The following is a 23,401-nucleotide window of genomic DNA, read 5'->3' as shown; positions in this document are numbered from 1 at the left end:
AAATTTGCATCACCTGGTTTTTCCTAACGATGACTGTGAACAAGCCAGAGCCCTAACAAGCTAATTAAGGTTTGAGACCCTGGTAAAAGATGTCTGAGGGCTGAAATTGAACTGAATTGCATTAAACAAAAATAATATTCTAATCTTTCTTAAAATGTTGAAAAGCATCTTTCATCTTGAAGTTCATGCCTTTTGGAGATCAGTTCATCCTCTACTTACTTAAATATTCACAGTAAACAAAAATTTGACCAGGGGTGCCCAAACTTTTGCACGCTACTGTATATCCCACGCAAGTGTGAGCCAGGAGGCTGTGATCATGTGACCTATCCACCGCAGGCTGTCCTTTGTCATATGATTGGAGCAAAGGAGGAACTTAAGTAATACAGTATAAAGAGCAACAAAGTCACACAGAGCTAGAGGTTGTGGTGGTGGGTGGGTTAGGCAAACACAGTACTTTGACCCAACAGACCTGGGTTCATGTCCCATGTGACACCAAATGTCAATATTGAGTTATTTTCACATATCTGTATACATAATACACAAGTATTATACATAAGGACGAAACCTCACATCGTCACATCATCACGTCACATTATCAGGTTACATTTAGTACATAATGTGACCACACCCAACCGTGATTATTTTCCTTAATCTAAGTTAATATTGGGCAAGTGGCGGGGTACACCTGGACGGGTCACCAGACTATTGCACAGCTAACACATAGAGACAGTTGTCTGTTGCTCAAATTCACAACTTCTGGCAAATTAAAGTCACTATTTAGCCTAACCTGCATGTCTTTGGACTGTGGGAGGAAGCCGGACTATCCGGAGAAAACCCACCCTGACACAGGGGCTCCCCCATGCCAGGGTTCAAGCCCCCTACCCCGATGTTTGAACTAGAAACCCTCTTACTGTGAGGCAAGAATGCCAACCACTGCACCACCATGCCACCCAACTCTGTTACTCCTGTTTATCATTAATGCAAACTCAATGCATAGTGTTTACGTTAAAACTGACATAGGATTTTAAGCTGGGCAGTTTTTCCTTAAATTGTGTTGTTGCCAAAGTCAGGAGAGCCTCGCGATAGCCTGTGTGCATGGGACTATGCAGAAAAAGTTAACCCCTCACTTGGACAGAGGTGTGCTGGTTCAGGATCCAGAAGATAATCTTGAGAAGACAACTAAGACCAGCAGGGCCAAGAGGGCAGATAAACAGCCAGTCAGTATTTTTGTTGCTTGACACTTTTGTAAGCAATTTTGTTGAGTCTCCTCTTATCAAGATGCTCTGAGTTAAAGTTGGGCTATAATTGTGAAAAGTAAAAATGGAAGGAGTAAAGCAGTGATGTGCTGTTGTGGACAATATGAAAAACAATAAAGAGTTTTGCTGTCTTGATTCAGGCTGGTTGACATTACAGGGCCCCTTTATTTTATGGGTGCATAAAATAAAGGGGCGCATGGGTGGCAATGGGTGCAACTTGTACATCTTTGCCACACTATGTCTTGACAGGCAAAGTAATAGCTATAGGCTGGCAGGATAATAGCCATGAGTATGTGCAATGCATCTTGGCACATGTAGGCACTACTGGCACAGCTTCCCAAGCAAGAGAATGGTCAATATAACATGCCCTGAGGAATTAATTGCTTCAATGGACTACATTTCCCATCAATACTGACTGGACATCCACACAAAAGGTAGCAAAATGTATCTTTAATTGGACTTTTTATACGGTGATTTGGATAAGTTTTAAAATGTAAATATAACAAGTATTTGTAATTTGGACAAACTGTGTGTTCATTTTTTACCACACAGTAAAAAAATGTGTATATCTGTGTTTGTGGTTTGGCCTGCTGCTACTTCCTTTGATGCTCGCTGTTTAAAAGTGGCCTGACTCAGAGAGAAACCAACAGTGCAAATTACGAACACTTCAAGTTCTTTCACCTGTCATGATGTCTTCAGACACTCAATCACCAGATTTGAGTTTGAATGTGAGATATAGCAGAAAAGACAAACAGGATGGTGGAGCAAAAGATGACAGCCAGGTGGAGATCTACATGAATGAAGAGACTCTGAAACAAAGTCTTTGTGATCTTGGCTCCCATAAAGTCAGTAAGTATAAAATAAAACCTAAATATTGTACAAGGAAGAATTAGATGTTTGTGCATGTTTGATTAAATTCAAAACAATAAATGTTTATTCTTTTTAACCTTTTTTTGTTGTACAGAATACAATATCATCACAACTGATAGATAAAATGAAGCAAAGGTCACATTAAACATGTCTCATGAAGAGTTCTTTTACTCACTCACTCAAAATAATCTTTCAGCTGTCAAGAGAAGTCCTTTCAGAGCTACTGCGGTGATTATGGGAGTGCTGTATCTTCTGATATTGGCTGGGTTCTACACACGCTGTGAGGATCTATTTTATTTTATTATATAACAACATATCCGACTCTATTTTGTGCTCAGACAGGTTGGTCATTCTCTGACCCTGTAATATTCTTTGCTAGCCTTTGCGGTGTTCAGTTGCCCCAGCAAACTTTGCATGGTGCAAAGGTGCAAAGGTATTTTGGTTGGTTTATTAATTCTGTCAACAAGAGCAAATTAAACTCAGAGCAAATGTGCAGCATTGCTGAAAATAGTGCTTATAATGTAAATAAAGTACTGTGATTAAACACTTTCCTATCAGTAAAACAGTATAAGAAAATTAACATTTGATGTGGTTAAAGCAGGATTGTCAATGAAGCAGTCTGCATTCATTAAATTAATCTATGAGTGATTCTTTCATTCAAGCTTTTTGCTTGCGGTTGTTGTGTTGCGACGTGCTTTGTGTTTCTGTGCTCTTGGCACTGTATATTCTTGCCAGAGTGCTCTGAACTCCTCAAGTCGAAAAAAACTTAAACTCAGAGCAGAAAAGCGCCCCACGTCATTTATTTTCCTGTCATTTTTTTCCCATTGTTCAATCAGATAATTTAAGAGGGGGGGCTTCTGTGGTGGTCATGAGAACAAGGCAGTGTGGTGCACCTCACAATATGCATCATCCAAAACACTTTATGTGTGATCTGTGTGATCGGGGCCACACAGAAGGATGAAAAACATGAGGCACGCTGCACTATCATTTTTTAAATTGAATGCTATAAGTAAAAAAAAAAAAAAAAAAGCTTGCTGTGCCTTTTTATTGTTGCTGGGCAACACCCCATCACGTCCTTACACTAACCATCCTGTGTCATCAATCTACTGTTTATTTATTTATTTCCCAGTAGTTAGTATCTAGTTTCTAAAATGGACAGGCAGAGGGTACCTGCTGTAGCTCTGGTTGAGGGTGAGAGGCTGTCAGTAAATAGTTTGTTGGGCACAGGGAAACAGAGATCTGTGTGGGTACATGAGACCCTAAAAAAGAGCATGTATCTTGGGTAGTACCACCAGTTGGTCCAGGAGCTTCACCTCCATGATGGCTGTTTCCAGGCATATTTTAGGATGACTTGGGAGCAGTTTGACAACTTGCTGTCTATCGTCCGGCTGTATAGCTCTGGGTATCCAGCGACCACTACCACCAGTTTCTCCTCCACTTGTTGTGACCACCACAGAAGGCCCGCCTCTCAAATCATCTGATTGGACAGGGGGAAAAAAGCTGAGATGACGTGCAGCATTTTTCCGCTCTGAGTTGAAGTTAAAAAAAAAAAAAACTCTGGTAATGCAGTAATCACATATTGTTAGTGTTTTAGTCATTAGCTTTCTGTTTTGTTTCTTTTACCACCAGATATTCTTGCCACATTGGAAAAACAAAATGTGGTGACAGAGAGAGACCAGCTCAATATCAGTCTGAACCAGGCGCAAACCAGAATCATTAATCTGACTGCAGAGAGAGATGAGCTACAGACCAGATATGACAACCTTGAAAACAGATACAGTGGGGCAATAGCTGACCGAAATATGTGCTGGGATTGTTGTCGGGATAGGATTTGGCCACATGGTAAGAGTGGTTGTCAAGCAAACAGATCTTTTGAATCCTGTCAGTCTGGCATTATCTTGACTTTTGTTTTCTTTTCTCTCCTACTTCGGAATCACCTGTTCCACCTCCACTGAAGGCCGTCATCCAATATGTTGATGGGAAGTCCAGCTCTTTTCAAAGATTCGGCTCTTTTGACTCGGCTCCCTTAGAAGAGCTGGCTCTTACGGCTCCCAAATGGCTCTTCATTTAGTATCACTCTGAGCCTTCTATTTTAGTCAAATTTTTTTTTACAGTTTTTGTGTTGGTAAGCAATTTTTCATTCAGCGTTTTCATAAAAGCCTAATTTTTATGCATTTTTTTCAGTACAAAAAAAATCCACAGTGCTCTTTCCCCTCCAGTTGCACGGATGGGTGGGCAGTTCTTAGATGTCTGTGCAGGTTTGTTGTTGACCCTGTTCTGATGGTTATTTTCATTTTACAAGTTCTGCACTCAGCTTTGCAGTCCAATCTCGCATCCACATTTCCCTCACTTGTGTCTCTTCCTCGTGTCTTAGCTCCGCCCTCGTAGGATATTTATAATCTGTCCTGTGTCCTGCTCAGAGTCACACAAAGTGTTTATATGATTTATTCATTATGTGCAACTGTATTTATTGATATTCTGATTGTGAGTTCATTATTTAATAACCCAGAATATGATCATGATGTCTTTGATCACATGAAATTAACATGAAATAATTTATTCGGCCAAATGTTTCAGGGAAAATTAAAATTCTGTAACTCATCAACCTGACGCTCAGGAATGATCAGCCTCAGTGTGACTGAAAGGAAAAGGCGATCACTGATGTAAAAGTGTTTCTTGCTGACACTCTGACAGACAGACTCTTTGATTGTATCCATAATTAAAGTTGATGAGGGAAATAACAGATGGTGAAGAAAGAAACTCTCTTCAATAAATGAAGAAAGTCATTTGTTTCCTTTTATTGTTCAGATTTTTAACTCGATGGTGAATCAGAGAACAAATAAAATATAAAATGTGGCAGTGGTACATTTGAGTTTAATCTCTTATCTGTCTTCACTCCAGTGATGTTGGGATGCATCAGATCAGTCCGATCAGCTGTCCAATCAATAACTGATATTCAATTAGAGGGGTGTGTCGGTTGGTAAAAGACTAACCTGAAGCTGCACTCGTGTGTCCTCTCTTCTCTCTCCTCGACTCCTCCGAGTGCATTTAATGTATTGAGACGTCTTACAAGATGGCGAGTCTCAATCGATTTCCAGGTCAAGTGATCGAGGGTAGAGGATGGAGGAGTCAAGGAGGGATATTGGGATGAACCCACAGTGTCTCAGAACGTCAGCAACCAGCGCACCCAGGGTACCTTTCACACCACATGTGGATGTGGAAATTCCATGACCAAAACGTCAATATTTGACGAGGTCGGAATGAGAATGTATTGGTCCTTGCCTAAATGTTTAGTGTGGTTCTTGCATTGTATTTGGATTGCTCATGAAAATTAGCTTCAAGCTAACTCTCATATATTGTTATTGTCATTGTCATTGTTATTTGATATTGCAGATGGCTCCTTACACATTAATAAGATAACATCAATATAAAGAACTATTAATGCAAGCTTAAGAACTCCCCTGTGATTATTTTTCATCATGGTAAATTCAGCATGTCTGTTTTGCAGAAAACAAGTGATTGGAAGAGTCAGTATCACAACTACAGCTGGGCGATATATCAGTATTGTAGAAAACCATTCAAAACCTCAAGCACCAATAACAACCTGAAATGCCATGACATTATGTAGTTGAGATAAAAATAGAGACATTTTGGGTCAAAAATGGCTCCTTATTTGATGTTGTTGATATTGTCCAGCTCTGACAGCAAACAATTCAAATTAAATGAAACATTTTGCTGTGTAATATGCTTCATAAACAAAGCTGTTTTATTTCTGTTGCTTAGTTACAACCTTCTACATGGCTTGAGAACCGTTCAATCAGATTAATGACACAGGATATAATTTTAGAGCAGTTTCTGCTCACAAGAGGACCACATACAGCAGATAAGAAATGATTCAAGAGTAATGATAAGAAAAGTTATCACATACTAAGCAAAGGAAATTACTCGTGAACATTCTGATTCAGTTTGAGACTTTAAATCTAAGGCAGGTTGGGGCACTTAAGTCCAGTTCAGATGAAAGATTCTCAACAACACAAGTTGAAACACGCAACTACTTGCAATGTTCTAAAACCTGCCGGTTCACACCACTGTACCTAGATGAGACGGTGTATCATCTCAATGCAACGACTCTCTGTAACTCCGCTCTGTTTCTGGCTTATTTTGTGACTGAATATAATTTGTAGCTTCTTAAAATATGAATGAGGACAGTGCTAGTGAGATATTGGCTACAGTTGCATTTGTAGTAGTGATGAAACGGTGAAAAACATAAAACAAGCATCAGATGGACTGTATTCATAATCAATATGCTACAATAATATAAATAACCAGTGCCAATTAATCAGTCAATGAGAATGTGTTTGTGTGTTGGGGTGACATAAGCACATACAGCGAGCCGCAGCAGCGACCCACTGTCCAAATCGGTACACCGTCAGGACGGAAACAAACTGACTGGCTGTTGAAACAAGTGACATGCTTCACATTCTAAAACCAGCCGCTGGTGATATGACCAGTGGAGTTGCAGGTGACACCATCAGTTAGCTTGAGTCAAGCTCAGACCAGCCAGCTCACACAGCTGCATCTTTTCTCTGCAACGTTCTAAAACAGTGTCTTCTCGTCTGGAATCTTTGGTCTGAACTGGGCTTTAGAGTTATCTCACTTTCACCATTGTGCACCATGGTTGACGTGTTGCCATGACAACCTGAACCAAGTGGATTGATTGTATGGTGCTCTGAGGTTGCTCAGTATGCCTTCTAGATTACACTTTCTTAAACAGTAATAGAATTGCTCTTACACTGTGGCATCTGGACCTCTGTCAGAAAGTCCAAATTTTATGATTGCATTCTGAGACCCTCACATAATCTTGATATGTGGTTCTCAAATTACAGGTCATGACCCCACATAGAGTCAGCAAAAAAACTTGAAACTGAGAGTCAGAAGGTAATATACATTGCTAAAGAGGTATTTCACTTCTGGAAAGATGGGTCTTTTTACAAAAGTAAGTTGTCTATGCATTAGAAAGAAACTGGTGCAACATGAACAGAGAAAACAGAGGAGAAGGGATGTGGCATCTGCTTTTGCTCAAGAATTAGAAAAGCCAGAACTACCAGAATGCACTGCGCTGCACCGGACAAATAAACGTCCCCAGTGGTGGGCTAAGTAGGCTTTGGCTCGTCCGAAAACAACATTGTGGCCGCTGGTAATGTGAGAAATAAGTAAAATAATTTATTTTTTATATTTATATTTGTTCAGCACTGCCTAGTTTTACCATTTTTAGACGCCATTTCTCAGAATACAGAAAACCGTATGGCGCACAATTTATGTTCACAAACTCTTTCTGAAAACACTGTGGGCAAGGATTTGGCAATACAGTAACATAATCTTGGGCTGTATTTGATCAGCACAGCCTAGTTTTGCAGTTTGATCTGAGCAAGGGGGGCGGCTCACTCGCTCCATACACTTCTATACTGTAGGTGTCCATGGTGACAGTCAGCATACAAAAATGAGGAAGTACAAAAGAGCAACAGTCCTGGAGCCAGCGAAAATAAGCCGCATGACGCTTCACTGGAAAATGAGCAGGGAGATCTGCACACTGGCAAGCTGGAAGAATTTTTACACAGTTTACTGGTGCATACTACCCACACTATTACGATACAAAGCTGGTTGAAAATCAGCAAAGTATCCCTTCCAGATATAATACTTTTTTTTGTGCTGAAGTGAGTTGTAGGGGAGGAAAAGGGTGCAATGTGTACTTCACAGTTAATTCTGGCAAATGAAATTTAACCTCAGTTAAAACGACATTTTCAAACAATAATTTAGAAAACAATGGTGATTAAATAAAGTAGAAAAGTAAAGTATATGTACAGACGCTCACTAACGGCTCAACACTGACCAAAGGCTGACCATTGGCTTGATGTGTCAAGACCTAAAGAGGTGATGCTTGGCTCTCAGTGAAACTTACCTGAATGAATAGAGGTCAAAAAACAGTAAAACACGATGACCTCTGCCAAGCCAATGGGGCCAGTCACTGTGGTTTAGCCTCAGGCGATATGATGCAGATAGAACTGTGGGTCAAGCCGCTGAGTATCTGCTCTTTGTTTGTGTGAGAACTAAAGATAATATCAAAATAAAGAACTATTATTACTACTTATTACTGAAATTATTGTTATTGTAGCTATTGTCAGTACATCTTGCCCTGCTTCTCTCTCTGTCTCTGTCTCAATTTCTCTTTCTGTCTGTCCCTCTCTTAAAGGGGAGCTAATGTTTTTTTCAACCTGGGGCCTATTTTCTGATCTACTTTTGTCTAAATGAGTGATAGGATGTTCAGTATGTGACATTTCTCCAGTACGAAGCTAGGGCTGACCTGCCTGCAGCCCGTGAGTGGGCGCTATATTAAATAACAGAGCACTCAGACAGCGTCAAACAACGTCAAAATACACCCATTAAAAGTGTAAAAGGCAGAGGAACATGTCCGAATCCAGCTAAAGGTAAACAAAGACGTTCATTTCGCTTTTGCGTTATGTTGTTGGATAATTATACTAACAATCCGAGCCTATCTGTGTTAAAAAAAATGCACTTTTAGTGGATGTATTTTGACGTTGTTTGACGCAGTCTGAGTGCCCTATTATTTAATATAGCGCACGCTCACAGGCTGCAGGCAGGTCAGCCCTAGCTTCGTAAAGGGGAAATGTCACATATTGAACATCCTATCACTCATTTAGACAAAAGTAGATCAAAAAATAGGGCCCAGGTTGAGAAAACCATTAGTTCCCCTTTAATGTATCATTTTGTCATGAGGATTACTGTTAATTTATTATGCTGATCTGTTCTGTACGACATCTACTGCACGCCTGTCCATCCTGGAGGAGGATCCGCTGTGAAAGAGAAAGTCCTAAGGACAGAGGGATGTTGTATGCTGTAAAGTCCTCTGAGACAAACTGTGATTTGTAATATTGGGCTTTATAAATAAAATTGAAATTGAATTAAACAGGATTTAGAGGAAACTTACAGGTAAGTTAGTGATGCATCTGTACTCAATTGTGTCCATGTTTCAGGTGACAAAAAAAATTATAATCACCACAACAAAGCAACTTGCTAAAGTCTGACCCACAAAGAAAAGCAACAATTTGTTCGGCAGCTTCAGTGACTGTTTGAAAGCCTGCAGATAGCAGAAAGATACGAGTTCACTTCCCGTGTTGTTCAGCTCCTTTTCACACTGTTGCCCTTTCTCAGAATGAGCATCAAAAAAGACAGAGTCTCAACAGTCATGACTTGGTATCAGTTTGAAAACCAACACTCACCACCGGGCCTGGCTCTCCACGATCACCTCTGGCTCCTCTGATTCCTGGACCTCCCTGTTTGAAGCACACATAGCAGACGTTGATTAGAGGCAATCACCACATTAAAATGTAGAGTATCTCAATACTGTGTGTGTGTACAGATACCCACAAAGCTAACCAACATGCTGAGATACAAGAAAACTAAACTAACTAAAAGTAAAGGAAAAAATAAAATGTAGTGAATGAACTTTAGCAACTCAATCTGCACATAAAGCATGAACTGTTATTTTGTGTCTTCATCCATCTGTGTGACTGCATGCATGAATGTGTGGCGTGTGTGTGTTTTAGCAGGTGGACACTGCAGTGGGTACTGATTGTCTGCTCAACATTGTTTTTTACATGTCCTCCTTTGCACAATATTGCCTTACTTCTTTAACCTGTTCAGCTGTCCATGTTTGTCCTTCTCCTGTTCTAATTTTACATGCTGTGTGTTTTGGCGTTGCTCTGAAGGTCCAGTGTGTAAAAGTTTGGCCTATTTAGCAGCCTCTAGTGGTGAGGATTGCAAATTGCAACCAGCTGAAACTTTGAATTGGTTTGAATTCCTTCAGTGTTCATTGTCCAGGAGGTTTTTTACAGAGAGGTGAATTATCCTCGGAGGTCTCTTCCCCTCTAAAACAAACAGACCGGGCTTAAAACCAGTAAAAACACTGAATAGAGCACTCTAGCGTTACAAATCAGTGTTTCTCCAACCCTATTCAGCACGGCGCAGACAGCCTGCTTGCCTGGCAAGTTTCACATTAAAAAAAATCTGTTTTTTCCCCAACACTTCTGGGCTACTGCAGAAACATGGCAGTGCAACATGATGATCTCTGTGCGAGGACCTGCTCCCTATGTAGATATAAATGGCTCAAAGGTAGGGCCGTAACGGTACATGTATTTGCGTCGAACCGTTCGGTACGCGACTTTCGGTTCGGCACAACCCTGTACCGAATTATTGGGTGCAGGATATTATTTTATTTTATTTTGTTTTATTTTAATTCCGTTTTTGCGAGCCAAACCATTTAAAATATCTAGTTCCCCGACGGACATAATTGAGTGACGGACAGAGTCCCGTAAATCTCCGCTTTCACTTTATGCAGCGCATTCTCGCATTTTGACAACATGGCAAGTGAGCCTGACGAACCTGAAGACCCACCCGCAAACCTTAAGTCCTCCGTTTGGGAACACTTTGGTTTCAGGGTAAAATACAAAGATGGAAATAAACAAGTTGACAAGACAAAAGCAGTGTGCCGACACTGCAGAACAGCAGTCGGGTATGTACTTGGAAACACGTCTAACATACTAACGCATCTAAAGCGACACCACCCGAGTTTGAACGTTAACCGGCATGACTAGAAAAAGCAATGTGGTGCAAACTACGATATCGTCATCGTTTAAAAAGAAAGAGCGTTTCCCTGACCATTGCGCTAAAGAAATAACCAACGCCATTGGAGTTGAGTAAAATTGTTTAAGCTGCACTTTAGATATAAGCATGTTTTGTTTACTGCACTTTAACAAAGTGGGAAAGCTAAGTAAGTTCCTTGTAAAACTGAATCTGAGCAGGCTTTAAAGCTGACCAGCTGCATTATACTTTTTATTTTAATTGAGTAAAATTGTTAAAGCAGAAATTTATATTTATATTTTTCATTCAAAAAATGTGTTAGAAAAACAGCAGGATTTTATTTTTCACTTTTATATTTCTATTTTCATTCAAACAATGTGAAAAAGCAGGATTTTACATATATTTGTTTCATTCAAAAATTGTGTGAAAAGAGTTAACTGCTGTGGTGGTATGTTTTAATAAGGTTACCAATAAGTAAAAGATATTTAACAGTTGTCTATTTTTTTCATTACTGTACCGAAAAAAAAAAAAATGAGCCGTGACTTGTGTACTGAGGTACGTACCGAACCGAGATTTTTGTGTACCGTTACACCCCTACTCAAAGGTAATGAAAACAGGATGATTCTCATACACCAAAGAAAACATACTCATTATATTCCATTTGTGCCAATTTATCCCCCTTAATCCTACACACTGGGCCTTTAGTGGCCAGTTTAACATTTGAGGAAGAACCATTGAAAATCTGCCTTTTGGCTAACACTGGCACATTTATAGTGATGCTGATCAATGTGCATTGTCCCTGAGAAACTAAAATAAAATATAGTCCCACTGTTGCTCTCTGCCTGCTTCGAAATTGCTGCTGAAGAAGAGCGCACTATATATATTGGCACATTATTTCCTTATCCCTCTCAGGCATGAGTCAGTGTTTATATTTGTCTTTGGTCGTGAAAGACAAAAATTTGAAGTTCATTTTTTAAACATGCATTTTTCAAGGAGTTTTTTACATGTCCATTCAGGTGGACAACAAATAAAATATATGTTTTTTATGCCGTTAAACTCGAGTTTTCACATATTTTAACATACTCCAATACTATTCAATGTATCCGCAAAAGCATTGAACATTCTGACTCCTCAGCCTCTCCCCTCTCTTTCTACACCTCCCTCTTGTGGCATTTTTAATATTATATATTATATTTTCATGTCCTTACAGTGTTGTTTGGCCACTCTGTTCACCACATATTTTTTGACAAATAACTTAATATTGTGCTCACAGTTAAATATAGAAGGTTGTTGCTAAAAGGGGAAGATGCCGTATGACTAGCTTGCCCGTCAATTCATCTTAGATTTTATCATAACTGTATCATAGCCTTAGTTACATCTCTCTCTGTGTAGTTGCCCTCAACACTAGTTTAGTTTGTTGTATATTTTATAATGGCACTGGTAGATCATGTGTGGCGAACAGCTGCAATCAAGACAGTGAATTACACCTAATCCCACGGTGGAAATAACATAACATATGAGACAGTCTGAATTGTGAGTGACAGAGGGAGTCGCCGTGTTGTGCTAATTGTTGTCTCATCTGTGCTCTGATAAACACTAAATTTATCAAAGTGCCATATTGCTGTTTTCCAGACTACTCTGGCTGCGATCTTGTTGCTTAGGTAACGGATTAACATCACATCCAGCTGTTAAGCACACGTCCATTCTCTGTTTAAGAGAGAAGATTAACTGTCAAACAGGAAGTAAAACTGACTGAAGGGGGACTCTGAGCGGGACTTCTTTGACAGTGAGTGGGCATGTATTTAATGTATTTGTGTGAGGCTCACTGGTGGTCCAGCAGGGCCAGGGGGGCCTTTACTGTCCTGGGTGCAGGTGCAGGCTTTGGGCATGGCCGGGCAGTCTACCTCCTTCCTCTGGATGATCACAGCATGGTGGGGATGACACAAAGACAAAAAATAATTAAATGAATAAAAGATATCACGGTGACATGGCATGATAAATGAGAAAATAATGACACATGACAAAAATAAAGCAGAAAAGTGGGCATGTGACATTTTCCACATGTATGTCACTGCACTGTACGCTGCACACTTCAGGTCTCAGTGAAAGCATTTTTCAGATAACATCTTCTGCTTCCTGAGACAGGAAATATCTGTGATGGTTTTATCTGTTTGAGTTTTACTTTCCATCGACTGATGAGGAAATGATATTTAAAAAAATAAGCATTTAATATTGTAAACAGCTGTGTGCTACAGAATGCTGTTCTCTGCACTGCAGCCCAAAACTGAATGTAATTTTGATTTAATTTAATTATCACAGACGCAACATGGGACATGCCAACATTATTTCAGATTGAGTTTTGGTTTAGTAAGACTTGTGGACCTGGGAAAACAATCCAGCGTCTGTCTCCACTCACACCAGGCAGCTGGTGAACCTAAATCTGACAGAGAGTTGGAGGGAGACAGTGTGATTTTACACCAGACTATCTTCCTTGTTGTTAAACTTAACAGTGGGTTATTGCCTACATTAGACTGCCTATATTAAGATGTTTGAATAGTGATTTAATTTTACAGCAGTGACAAACAATGCTGAGGCTTAGGAAGAACTGACAGAGAGGTCTCTCCGACGATGCAACCAATGTGCTTGTCTGCAGCAGAGTGCTGTGACTGGGAAGAGCTTCCTGTAGCTGTTGTGTTTTTTTTGTGTGTACTTGTGTGTTTTTGTTTAACTTTTTGGATGGTCCTCACAACAGAGGACACGCAGTTAACAGCCTTTGATTTATCTCTCTCTGTCACATTACTAATAACAGAAGAAAATAAAATGCATTTCTCAACCCCATTTCACCTAAAATAACTTTATTCTCATACATATATATATATATTTTGTCCATATTGCCCATATTTCCCTACAATTGCCAAAAATAAGCTGGCAGCTGGCTTTAGGAAGGAGGAAGCTAAAAGTTTCTGAAAAATGACCAGCAGAATTAACAACCTACTTGCAGTTGGCTATATCGAATGTTATTTCCAGAAAAATCACTCAATCACAAAAACTTGTGTTTGTGTTTAAAGTACAAATGCAGGAAAATAGCAAGTGCTCGCCCATCTTTTCAGTGATTTTGTCTCCCGGCTGCTCTTGAGTGCACAGCTGTTATGTACATGGTGTCTTTATATGACCTAGATCTAGTGGTAAAATTTGGTACACCGGTCCTGTGCAGTGTCTGGCCTAATATTAAACTGATTTGACAATTTTTACACTGGCACAATCCCACACTACTGTATATACAGTGTAGTGATGTGTAAATGAACACTTGAGATCTACACCATTAAAATGTCTGTTTCATAGCAATGACACGGTAAATTCCTTCAAACAATTCTTCAGTTGTTACCATTTACTTTGTGAATGGACAGAGGTGTGAACTGGAGTAAAGAGAGTTTTCACAGGAAAGTAAACTTTGACCTCACCAGACCAGGAAGTTCGCAGCACTTGTCTCTGCTGGCCCACGAAGTGCTACAGACGATGTCAAAGATCTGAAGCTGGAACTGAGGACAAGGAGTACAAACACAAAAAAACTTCAATACACAAACCAAAATATGTGTGAATACACAACTGACAGCATGAAGTGGATGTTTGACAGCGAGGTTTACAGCATCCCACAGGACACAAGAAATGGTTCAGTCATCTAATGAAATATAACAGACAAAGAGTTGTCTTGCACTTCTATAAACAGAACATACTCCAGAATATAACACATTTCTGCATATTTTACTTGTGAATTTCATTTACAGGTGTGTCATGACAATAATTGATAGGGAGACTTTTAAAATTAGTGTAATGTGTGCTCTCTTTCTGGTCCTCGTCAGCAAACACGCAGCTGAGTTTTTTTAGTAACTGCAACTGAGCAATGTTTTTCTTCAGAAAGTAGAGCATTGCAGTAATCAAATATGCAGGTAATGAAAGCATGCATTATCGTCTCTGTGTTGGTTTGAGAGAGAAACAGTAGCACTCTGGCAATGTTCTTAAGATTAGGAGGTTCAAAACTAAGATTGGAGTCAAAGATAACTCCAAGGTTTTTCACTTGTTGACGGGATTTTAGTGTCAGTTCTCGCAGTTTTGTGTTGAGTTTCTCTCTCTGAGCTTCAGGACCAATAACTAGGCTAACAACCTGGTTGAGTTGAAGAAAGTTTTCTGCCATCCAGGACTTAATATCTAAAATACAGTTAAAAAGGGCATCGATTGGCCCTCAGTCATCAGGAGACACAGCCATGTACAGCTGTGTATCATCAGCATAACCATGGAAACTGATGCCGTGCCTCCTGATGACGTTTCCAAGTGGCAGCATGTAAAGATTAAAAAGTGTTGGACCTAAAATTGAACCTTGGGGATCCCACAATTCATTTTATAGCTTTTTGATGAACATTCATCCATTGTTACATGAAATTCTCTTTCAGAGAGATACGATTTAAGCAGCTAAAAACAGTACCAGAGAGGCCAACCAGATTGTGAAGTCTAGCTAAGAGAGTAGCAGAGTAGAGTACTAGAATAGAGAGTTCCTTCATATCCATATTAGACTTCAGGTCATTAACAACCCTGACCAATGATGTCTCTGTGCTGTGATATGCTCAAAAGCAAGACAGGCATTTCTCAAAAATACTGTGAGAGATCATAAAATCATCTAACTAATGAAAAACAAGCTTCTCTAAGATTTTACTTAAAAGTGGCAGATTGGACACTGGTCGGTAGTTGCTAAGTATCGAGGCGTCCAAGTTATGATGATGATTTGAATCTCTGACTTTCAGGGGGCTACCCTAGTCAGATGCATTCAGAAACTTCTTCTGTGGAATTCACAGCGACAGGCAGGAAAGCAGACGTTACATCACTGAAACAAATGTGATGGAAATCAAAATATGAGAAGAATTCAAAATGGTATTTGTACGTCACATGGCAGGATTAAAATCACTGTTGATCTTTGCAACTGTGACAAATCACTGGATGTTGCAAGGTATTTTAGTGCTTAAGCGAAAGACTTTAATTCATAATTCTCATTATGAGGACAAAGAGAAAAGATTACCTCTGGTCTACAGCTTTACTTTGAACCTTTTTGCAAATGTCTGTGTTTCAGTTTGTGTAATTAGGTACGGTGAAATCTGAGGTACAAATTTAGACTATTAGTCACAGCCTCCCTGTTATTCATGGGGGTTAAAACACAGCACAAGATTATAAGACTTATCTTGCTTTATAGAAATAATCAAAAAAACAAAGTAGGGAGAAGAAAACATTCAGCTGTTCCTGGAGGCCAATGCACAGAAAGTGATACTAAATTTGTTGCTGCTTTTTTCTGGTTTGAGGACCGTGTTGTACTGTGAGGTTGTAAATGTGTGTACAAAGTCTACAATCAATAAAAAGAAAGGTTTTGCAGCTTGGTAAACGATCTCTTCCAAGGCTCAGATCAGCAGTTTGTTTTTGTCTGTAAGAAAACATCATTTGGGGACTTGCACAACTGTGGCCAGTGGAGAGAATTTTTAGAAAAAATTATGTGACACAAAAGTAGACTTCTTCAGCTTGAGAGCAGTCACTGTCAAGAGTTTTCTCTTCAAAGGCAGATCAAACCAATCAGACACATAATCTGCCTCGCTGCTATTTCTGCAAGAGAGCGGCTGGAAATCGATTTGTTTGCATTCATAAAGCTGCTCGAGGAAATGCCTTGGCTTTGATGGAAGAAAATTAAACAGAGATGAAAGCGCTGCAACAGCATGAGATCAAATACTGTTAGTCATAACTCATTCGGTTACTAATGTTGCAAAGAAGACGTCTGCCTGCGTTTTTGGAGAATATCAGTGTGATCAAGTCAATCAGAAGGAGGGGTGCTTTATCTGATTTCAGTTCAGGGATCAGAATCCACCCTTTTCCTCAGCCGGAAAAGGGTGGATTGCCCACTCCACGTCGGGGGGGAGGTCCTGCCTCAGGTGGAGGAGTTTAAGTATCTCGGGATCTTGTTCACGAGTGAGGGTAGGATGGAGCGGGAGATTGACAGGTGGATTGGGGTGGCGTCAGCAGTGATGCGGACGCTTAACCGGTCCATTTTGGTGAAGAGGGAGCTTGGACCAATGATGTCTCTGTGCTGTGATATGCTCAAAAGCAAGACAGGCATTTCTCAAAAATACTGTGAGAGATCATAAAATCATCTAACTAATGAAAAACAAGCTTCTCTAAGATTTTACTTAAAAGTGGCAGATTGGACACTGGTCGGTAGTTGCTAAGTATCGAGGCGTCCAAGTTATGATGATGATTTGAATCTCTGACTTTCAGGGGGCTACCCTAGTCAGATGCATTCAGAAACTTCTTCTGTGGAATTCACAGCGACAGGCAGGAAAGCAGACGTTACATCACTGAAACAAATGTGATGGAAATCAAAATATGAGAAGAATTCAAAATGGTATTTGTACGTCACATGGCAGGATTAAAATCACTGTTGATCTTTGCAACTGTGACAAATCACTGGATGTTGCAAGGTATTTTAGTGCTTAAGCGAAAGACTTTAATTCATAATTCTCATTATGAGGACAAAGAGAAAAGATTACCTCTGGTCTACAGCTTTACTTTGAACCTTTTTGCAAATGTCTGTGTTTCAGTTTGTGTAATTAGGTACGGTGAAATCTGAGGTACAAATTTAGACTATTAGTCACAGCCTCCCTGTTATTCATGGGGGTTAAAACACAGCACAAGATTATAAGACTTATCTTGCTTTATAGAAATAATCAAAAAAACAAAGTAGGGAGAAGAAAACATTCAGCTGTTCCTGGAGGCCAATGCACAGAAAGTGATACTAAATTTGTTGCTGCTTTTTTCTGGTTTGAGGACCGTGTTGTACTGTGAGGTTGTAAATGTGTGTACAAAGTCTACAATCAATAAAAAGAAAGGTTTTGCAGCTTGGTAAACGATCTCTTCCAAGGCTCAGATCAGCAGTTTGTTTTTGTCTGTAAGAAAACATCATTTGGGACTTGCACAACTGTGGCCAGTGGAGAGAATTTTTAGAAAAATTATGTGACACAAAAGTAGACTTCTTCAGCTTGAGAGCAGTCACTGTCAAGAGTTTTCTTCAAAGGCAGATCAAACCAATCAGACACATAATCTGCCTCGCTGCTATTTCTGCAAGAGAGCGGCTGGAAATCGATTTGTTTGCATTCATAAAGCTGCTCGAGGAAATGCCTTGGCTTTGATGGAAGAAAATTAAACAGAGATGAAAGCGCTGCAACAGCATGAGATCAAATACTGTTAGTCATAACTCATTCGGTTACTAATGTTGCAAAGAAGACGTCTGCCTGCGTTTTTGGAGAATATCAGTGTGATCAAGTCAATCAGAAGGAGGGGTGCTTTATCTGATTTCAGTTCAGGGATCAGAATCCACCCTTTTCCTCAGCCGGAAAAGGGTGGATTGCCCACTCCACGTCGGGGGGGAGGTCCTGCCTCAGGTGGAGGAGTTTAAGTATCTCGGGATCTTGTTCACGAGTGAGGGTAGGATGGAGCGGGAGATTGACAGGTGGATTGGGGTGGCGTCAGCAGTGATGCGGACGCTTAACCGGTCCATTTTGGTGAAGAGGGAGCTTAGCCAGAAAGCAAAGCTCTCGATTTACCGGTCGATCTACGTTCCAACCCTCGTCTATGGTCACGAGCTTTGGGTAGTGACCGAAAGAACGAGATCGCGAATACAAGCAGCCGAAATGAGTTTCCTCCGCAGGGTGGCTGGGCTCAGCCTTAGAGATAGGGTGAGGAGCTCAGACATCCGGGAGGGACTCGGAGTAGAGCCGCTGCTCCTCCACATCGAGAGGAGCCAGTTGAGGTGGTTCGGGCATCTGGTAAGGATGCCTCCTGGACGCCTCCCTTGGGAGGTATTTCGGGCATGTCCAACCGGGAGGAGACCTCGGGGCCGCCCCAGGACACGCTGGAGGGATTACATCGCCCGGCTGGCCTGGGAACGCCTCAGGGTTCCCTCGGAAGAGCTGACGGAGGTGGCTGGGGAGAGGACTGTCTGGGCTTCTTTGCTGAGGCTGTTGCCCCCGCAACCCGGACCCGTATAAGCGGAGGACGACGAGACAAGACGAGACGAGACAGTTCAGGGATCTTTTTTGTTGGCATGCTCAGCTTATGAAATCTTTACAAGTGAACACATGATGGTGCTGATAATAGTCTGAGTCGAGCCTAGTATCTCGCAGAGACTCGAAACTGGTACAACATGTAAACATATAGCAACTTTTATTTATTTATTTATTTATTTATGTTTAAATGTAACCCAATTGCCCCCAAAAAATATAGCACTGTACATTTCTACAAACCATGGATATGTTACATTTGTACATTATTATGTAGTAGAAACGTTTAGGATGAGGCACAAAAATCATTATGCAAAAGATTATGTTTGGACTTAACATGCCCGGTTTTGGGGGTATGATCCTGGCAGGAATTGCAGCACTATCTCAGTGAAAAACAACAAATACACACTGACATGTCTCTAAAAAACACCTACGTTAGGTGCTGCAACTTTGGCAGCTGTCTCATCTGATTGTCACGCCATCCCCCTGTCCCTACATGACTTTAGAAACAATGTGATGCATATGAAGCATACAAATACAACCTATTTGTGGTTTGCAAATATGTACAATACCAATATTTTCTTCTGGGGACTGGGCTGTAAGATGACTGTTCCGCAGTAGGGCTTTTCCATTGGCACTTTTGGCCACGCCAAATCAAACCGTTTTGTGTTTCAATTGTCAGTTAAAATAAGATGAGCCATGGCGTGGCGTGATGGATTATCACTTGAGACGGTCAAAAGGCGCACCCGACCGCCTCCAAGCTGGTAGCAGTGACATCCTGGCAACTGCAGCCAAACCCCCTTCTCCCCCTGAAACAAGTGCGTGTGGTGAGACTCGACTCACCTCTGTCTGCAGGAGACCAGAAAGAAAGTCTTTGTGTGTTCAGCTCTCAGTACTTTTGTAGCTTCTAACTGTTGTGCATGGGACAATAGGCACTGCACTGTACTGAAATGATCAACTTCTTCTCCATATTCATCACAAACTGATATATAAATTACAGAAGCAAGGAAAGATATCTGTCGGCTGTGACTGGTTGGTCCTTGTCACATGACGTGGTGAGTGCTGCTGCGTTCCAAAAGTTGAACTCAGTTTATCTCAGGGCGTAGCCGCTGTGCCCTAAAAAATAGGTGCTAAGGAATGCGTGCATGCTGCAACATTCTGGCATTTGAGCGTGCATGTTGCGTGTCTACATTGAAAACAATGAATCTGAGGGTGCAAAAAAACGCAGCATGTGTATGACCCCTAATACCACAGGGAGGTGGACAAGCAGAGACAGTGACTGTGAGATGTTAGATGAAGAGCTGCACACAACAGGCTCTTACTGTGTCTCTGCAAACAGCTCACCTCCAGCAGGTAAACTTCTTTTACCTACAATGTTGTGTGAAATGATGTAATAATGGAAGACTTTTAATGGAAATGCAAATCACTGCCATGCTGGGCTGATGTGCTGAGTCAAACCCAGTCAAGCCAAGCCAGCACCTTAAAACCTAAATCTGACCCTATGGAAAATAGGTACAGGTGTAAGCAAGGCCTGTTTTTAACCCTCTCCTTGTCAGTACCTTCAAGGACCAAGGCCCTTTCCAGTTACATTGACAAATGAATATTAACCAACTTCAATATATGTAGTTGTGTAGCAGATATGTTTCCATTAATGCTCATATATGTGCGTGTTGTCCTCACCGGTGCAGAATTGTCCTTGTTCCCTCTAGAGCGGACCATTCGGCCCAGAACTTCCATTCCGTCGATTGTGATGTTTCCCGCTGCATTGATGGTTTTCTCGGCCACCATCTTGCAGTCAATCACCACTTTGGCACTCGTCTTGCTGATTGCAATATGAAGCTGCAATGAGAGAAAACATCCAACATGTTGACTCAGCCACGTTTAACCTTGTTTTTAGTGCTGAACACCTGAAAAATGTCTTTAGACAGTTCATCAATTTCGATAAGTTTCGAGCAGAATTACCAGTGTTTACATTCAAGGTAATTTGCCTGTAGTCAAAATACAGTGCCCTCCAAAAGTATTGGAACAGTGAGTCCAATTCGTTTACTTTTGTTGTAGACTGAAAACATTTGGATTTGACATCAAAAGATGAATATGAGACAAGAGATCAACATTTCAGCTTTTATTTCCAGGTATTTACATCTGGATCTGATACACAACTTAGAAGATAGCATTATTTGTAATGGAACACAAAATTTTTAGGTGAGCAAAAGTATTGGAACATATAAACTTAAAATAGATTAAAGTGAATGAGACTTAATATTTAGTTGCAAATCCTTTGCTTTCAATAACTGCATCAAGCCTGTGACCCACTGACATCACCAAACTTTTGCATTCTTCTTTTGTGATGCTTTTCCAGGCTTTCACCGCAGCCTCTTTCAGTTGTTGTTTGTTTTGGGGGGTTACTCCCTTCAGTCTGCTCTTCAGCAGGTAAAATGCATGCTCTGTTGGGTTTAAGTCTGGAGACTGACTTGGCCAGTCTAAAACCTTCCACTTCTTGCCCCTGATGAACTCCTTTGTTGTTTTGTTTTCTGCGAACAGTAGATTGTGATACCTTCACTCCTGCCCTCTGGAGGTTGTTGCTGATGTCACTAACAGTTGTTTTAGGGTCTTTCTTTACAGCTCTCACAATGTTTCGGTCATCAACTGCTGATGTTTTCCTTGGTCTACCTGTTTGACGTCTGTTGCTCAGTACACCAGTGGTTTCTTTCTTCTTCAGGACATTCCAAATGGTTGTACTGGCTATGGCCAATGTTTGTGCAATGGCTCTGATTGATTGTCCATCTTCTCTCAGATTCACAATTGCTTCTTTTTCACCCATAGACAGCTCTCTGGTTTTGACATGTTCCAATACTTTTGCTCTCGTGAAAAATGGGTGGGTTCAAACAAAAGGTGCTATCTTCTGGAAATAAAAGCTGAAATGTTGGTCTCTTGTCTCATATTCATCTTTTGATGTCAAACCCAAATATTTTCAGTCTACAACAAAAATAAAGGAATTGGCCTCACTGTTCCAATACTTTTGGAGGGCACTGTAAGTGATATGAAAACAGTAGTTGGCTGTGTTGCGGCCATTAGCTATATACTATGGACTGTAGATGTCCCTGAGTGTGTCAGTCTCTCCTATATTTGCAGCCTTAAGAAGGTTTCATATCTGTATGCTGTAGTAGAACAGCACCCTCTGCCTGTGTCCTCCTGTAATATCATGAAGCAGATTTTCAACCAAATCTAACCTGGTGACTCAGAAGATAAAGCTCAGAGTGGAGGCTGATACAGTCCACTGTCCTTTACTCAGCAACAACACACATTAATTAAAACACATTAAAATCAATATGATGTGCAATCCCTGCTCCGGTGCATGTTACATATTAAGAAACACAAACAACAAGGCAGAGGAATACAAAAACATTAAAGAACACACTGGAACACAAAAGACTAGACTAAACAGCACAGACACAACCAAAAATAAACTCTTCATCTCATCTGTTTGTTTCCAACTGTTACATAATGTTTTCAGCTGAAGTGAGTGTTAAATTGCACCACATTTATTTTGTAGATCTGATTCCAGTTGACTGCTATAGCAGCTAGTAAAGTGGGTTCTTCTCTGCCATTCAAATAAGTCTAAAAATAAATCAAAAGTAAACTTTGTTTTTTACTAGGGAGACTGCTGAATAGATGATGGAAGAATTGCATTAAAATTTCACTTTAAAATAAGTCTTATAATTCAGTAAATAAGATGGAATTTTGTTTTCACAGGAAAAAAAACTTAAAGCCTGCAAAACAATTAAAAATTGATGCACAAAATGCACACACACACACACACACACACACACACACACACACACACACACACACACACAATGCTGTTCTTAGCAGATGGGCTTCTAACTACAGTGGCTGATGTGAAAACGCAAATGGCAATATCTAAAGCCAGTCTTTGGTTTGTCTGTTCTGGGTTACTGTAGAAATATGGCAGTGCAACATGGCATTTTAAGTTTATAAAAACACAACAATTCTTATTTTTAGGTGAATTTAAACTCAAGAATACATACATGGCTGTCCATGTTTTTGCTTTCTCCAGTTCTAATTTTACATGTATGTGTGTTTTAGTGTTGCTTTGAAGGTCCAGTGTGTAAAAGTTAGGGCTATTTAGCAGCCTCTAGTGGTGAAGATTGCTGATTGCAACAGGTTGAAACTTCTCCTGGTTGGAATTCCTTTAGTGTTCATTGTTCAGGAGGTTTTTATGCTTCTTCTTTATGCGAAGAAGGTGTGCTTAATTAAAGCAGTTTCACATTAAACAATCAGTGTTCTTCTAACACTCTCGCCATAGAGGGGCTTCAAACTACAGTTGCGTACACAAAAAATGTCCCTATCTAGTGCCAGTGTTTGGTTTGTCCATTCTGGGCTACAGCAGAAACATGGCGGTGCAACATGATGATCTCTGTAGAGAAGGACCTGTTTCCTATGTAGATATTAACGACTCATTCAAAGGTAACGAAAACAGGACGATTCTTATTTTCAGGTGATTATACA

General features: G+C 40.4%; 1 protein-coding gene and 1 long non-coding RNA gene across 5 annotated transcripts in view; one reads left to right on the top strand and one right to left on the bottom strand.

Annotated features, from left to right (window-relative positions):
* LOC125904188 (collagen alpha-1(XIV) chain-like) overlaps positions 1–23,401 on the bottom strand; it is a 332,522-nt gene that overhangs the window by 65,868 nt on the left and 243,253 nt on the right. For all 4 annotated transcript variants that reach the window (XM_049601434.1, XM_049601435.1, XM_049601436.1 and 1 more), the window contains exons 35-38: positions 20,552–20,710; positions 14,246–14,323; positions 12,611–12,697; positions 9,425–9,478 (exon numbers count right to left, since the gene is read on the bottom strand). In XM_049601434.1, coding sequence (XP_049457391.1) covers positions 9,425–9,478; positions 12,611–12,697; positions 14,246–14,323; positions 20,552–20,710 — 378 coding nt within the window. The remainder of the gene's footprint in view (positions 1–9,424; positions 9,479–12,610; positions 12,698–14,245; positions 14,324–20,551; positions 20,711–23,401) is intronic.
* On the top strand, positions 1,855–5,485 carry LOC125904212 (uncharacterized). The gene is made up of 4 exons (XR_007451403.1): positions 1,855–2,105; positions 2,323–2,406; positions 3,756–3,968; positions 4,084–5,485. It is a non-coding gene; the product is annotated as an uncharacterized LOC125904212 (long non-coding RNA).

The sequence above is a fragment of the Epinephelus fuscoguttatus genome, linkage group LG17 (genome assembly GCF_011397635.1).
Source record: "Epinephelus fuscoguttatus linkage group LG17, E.fuscoguttatus.final_Chr_v1".
Taxonomy (NCBI): domain Eukaryota; kingdom Metazoa; phylum Chordata; class Actinopteri; order Perciformes; family Serranidae; genus Epinephelus; species Epinephelus fuscoguttatus.
Note: the sequence above shows the minus strand (reverse complement) of the source record. Positions and strands in the feature narration are given on the sequence as shown.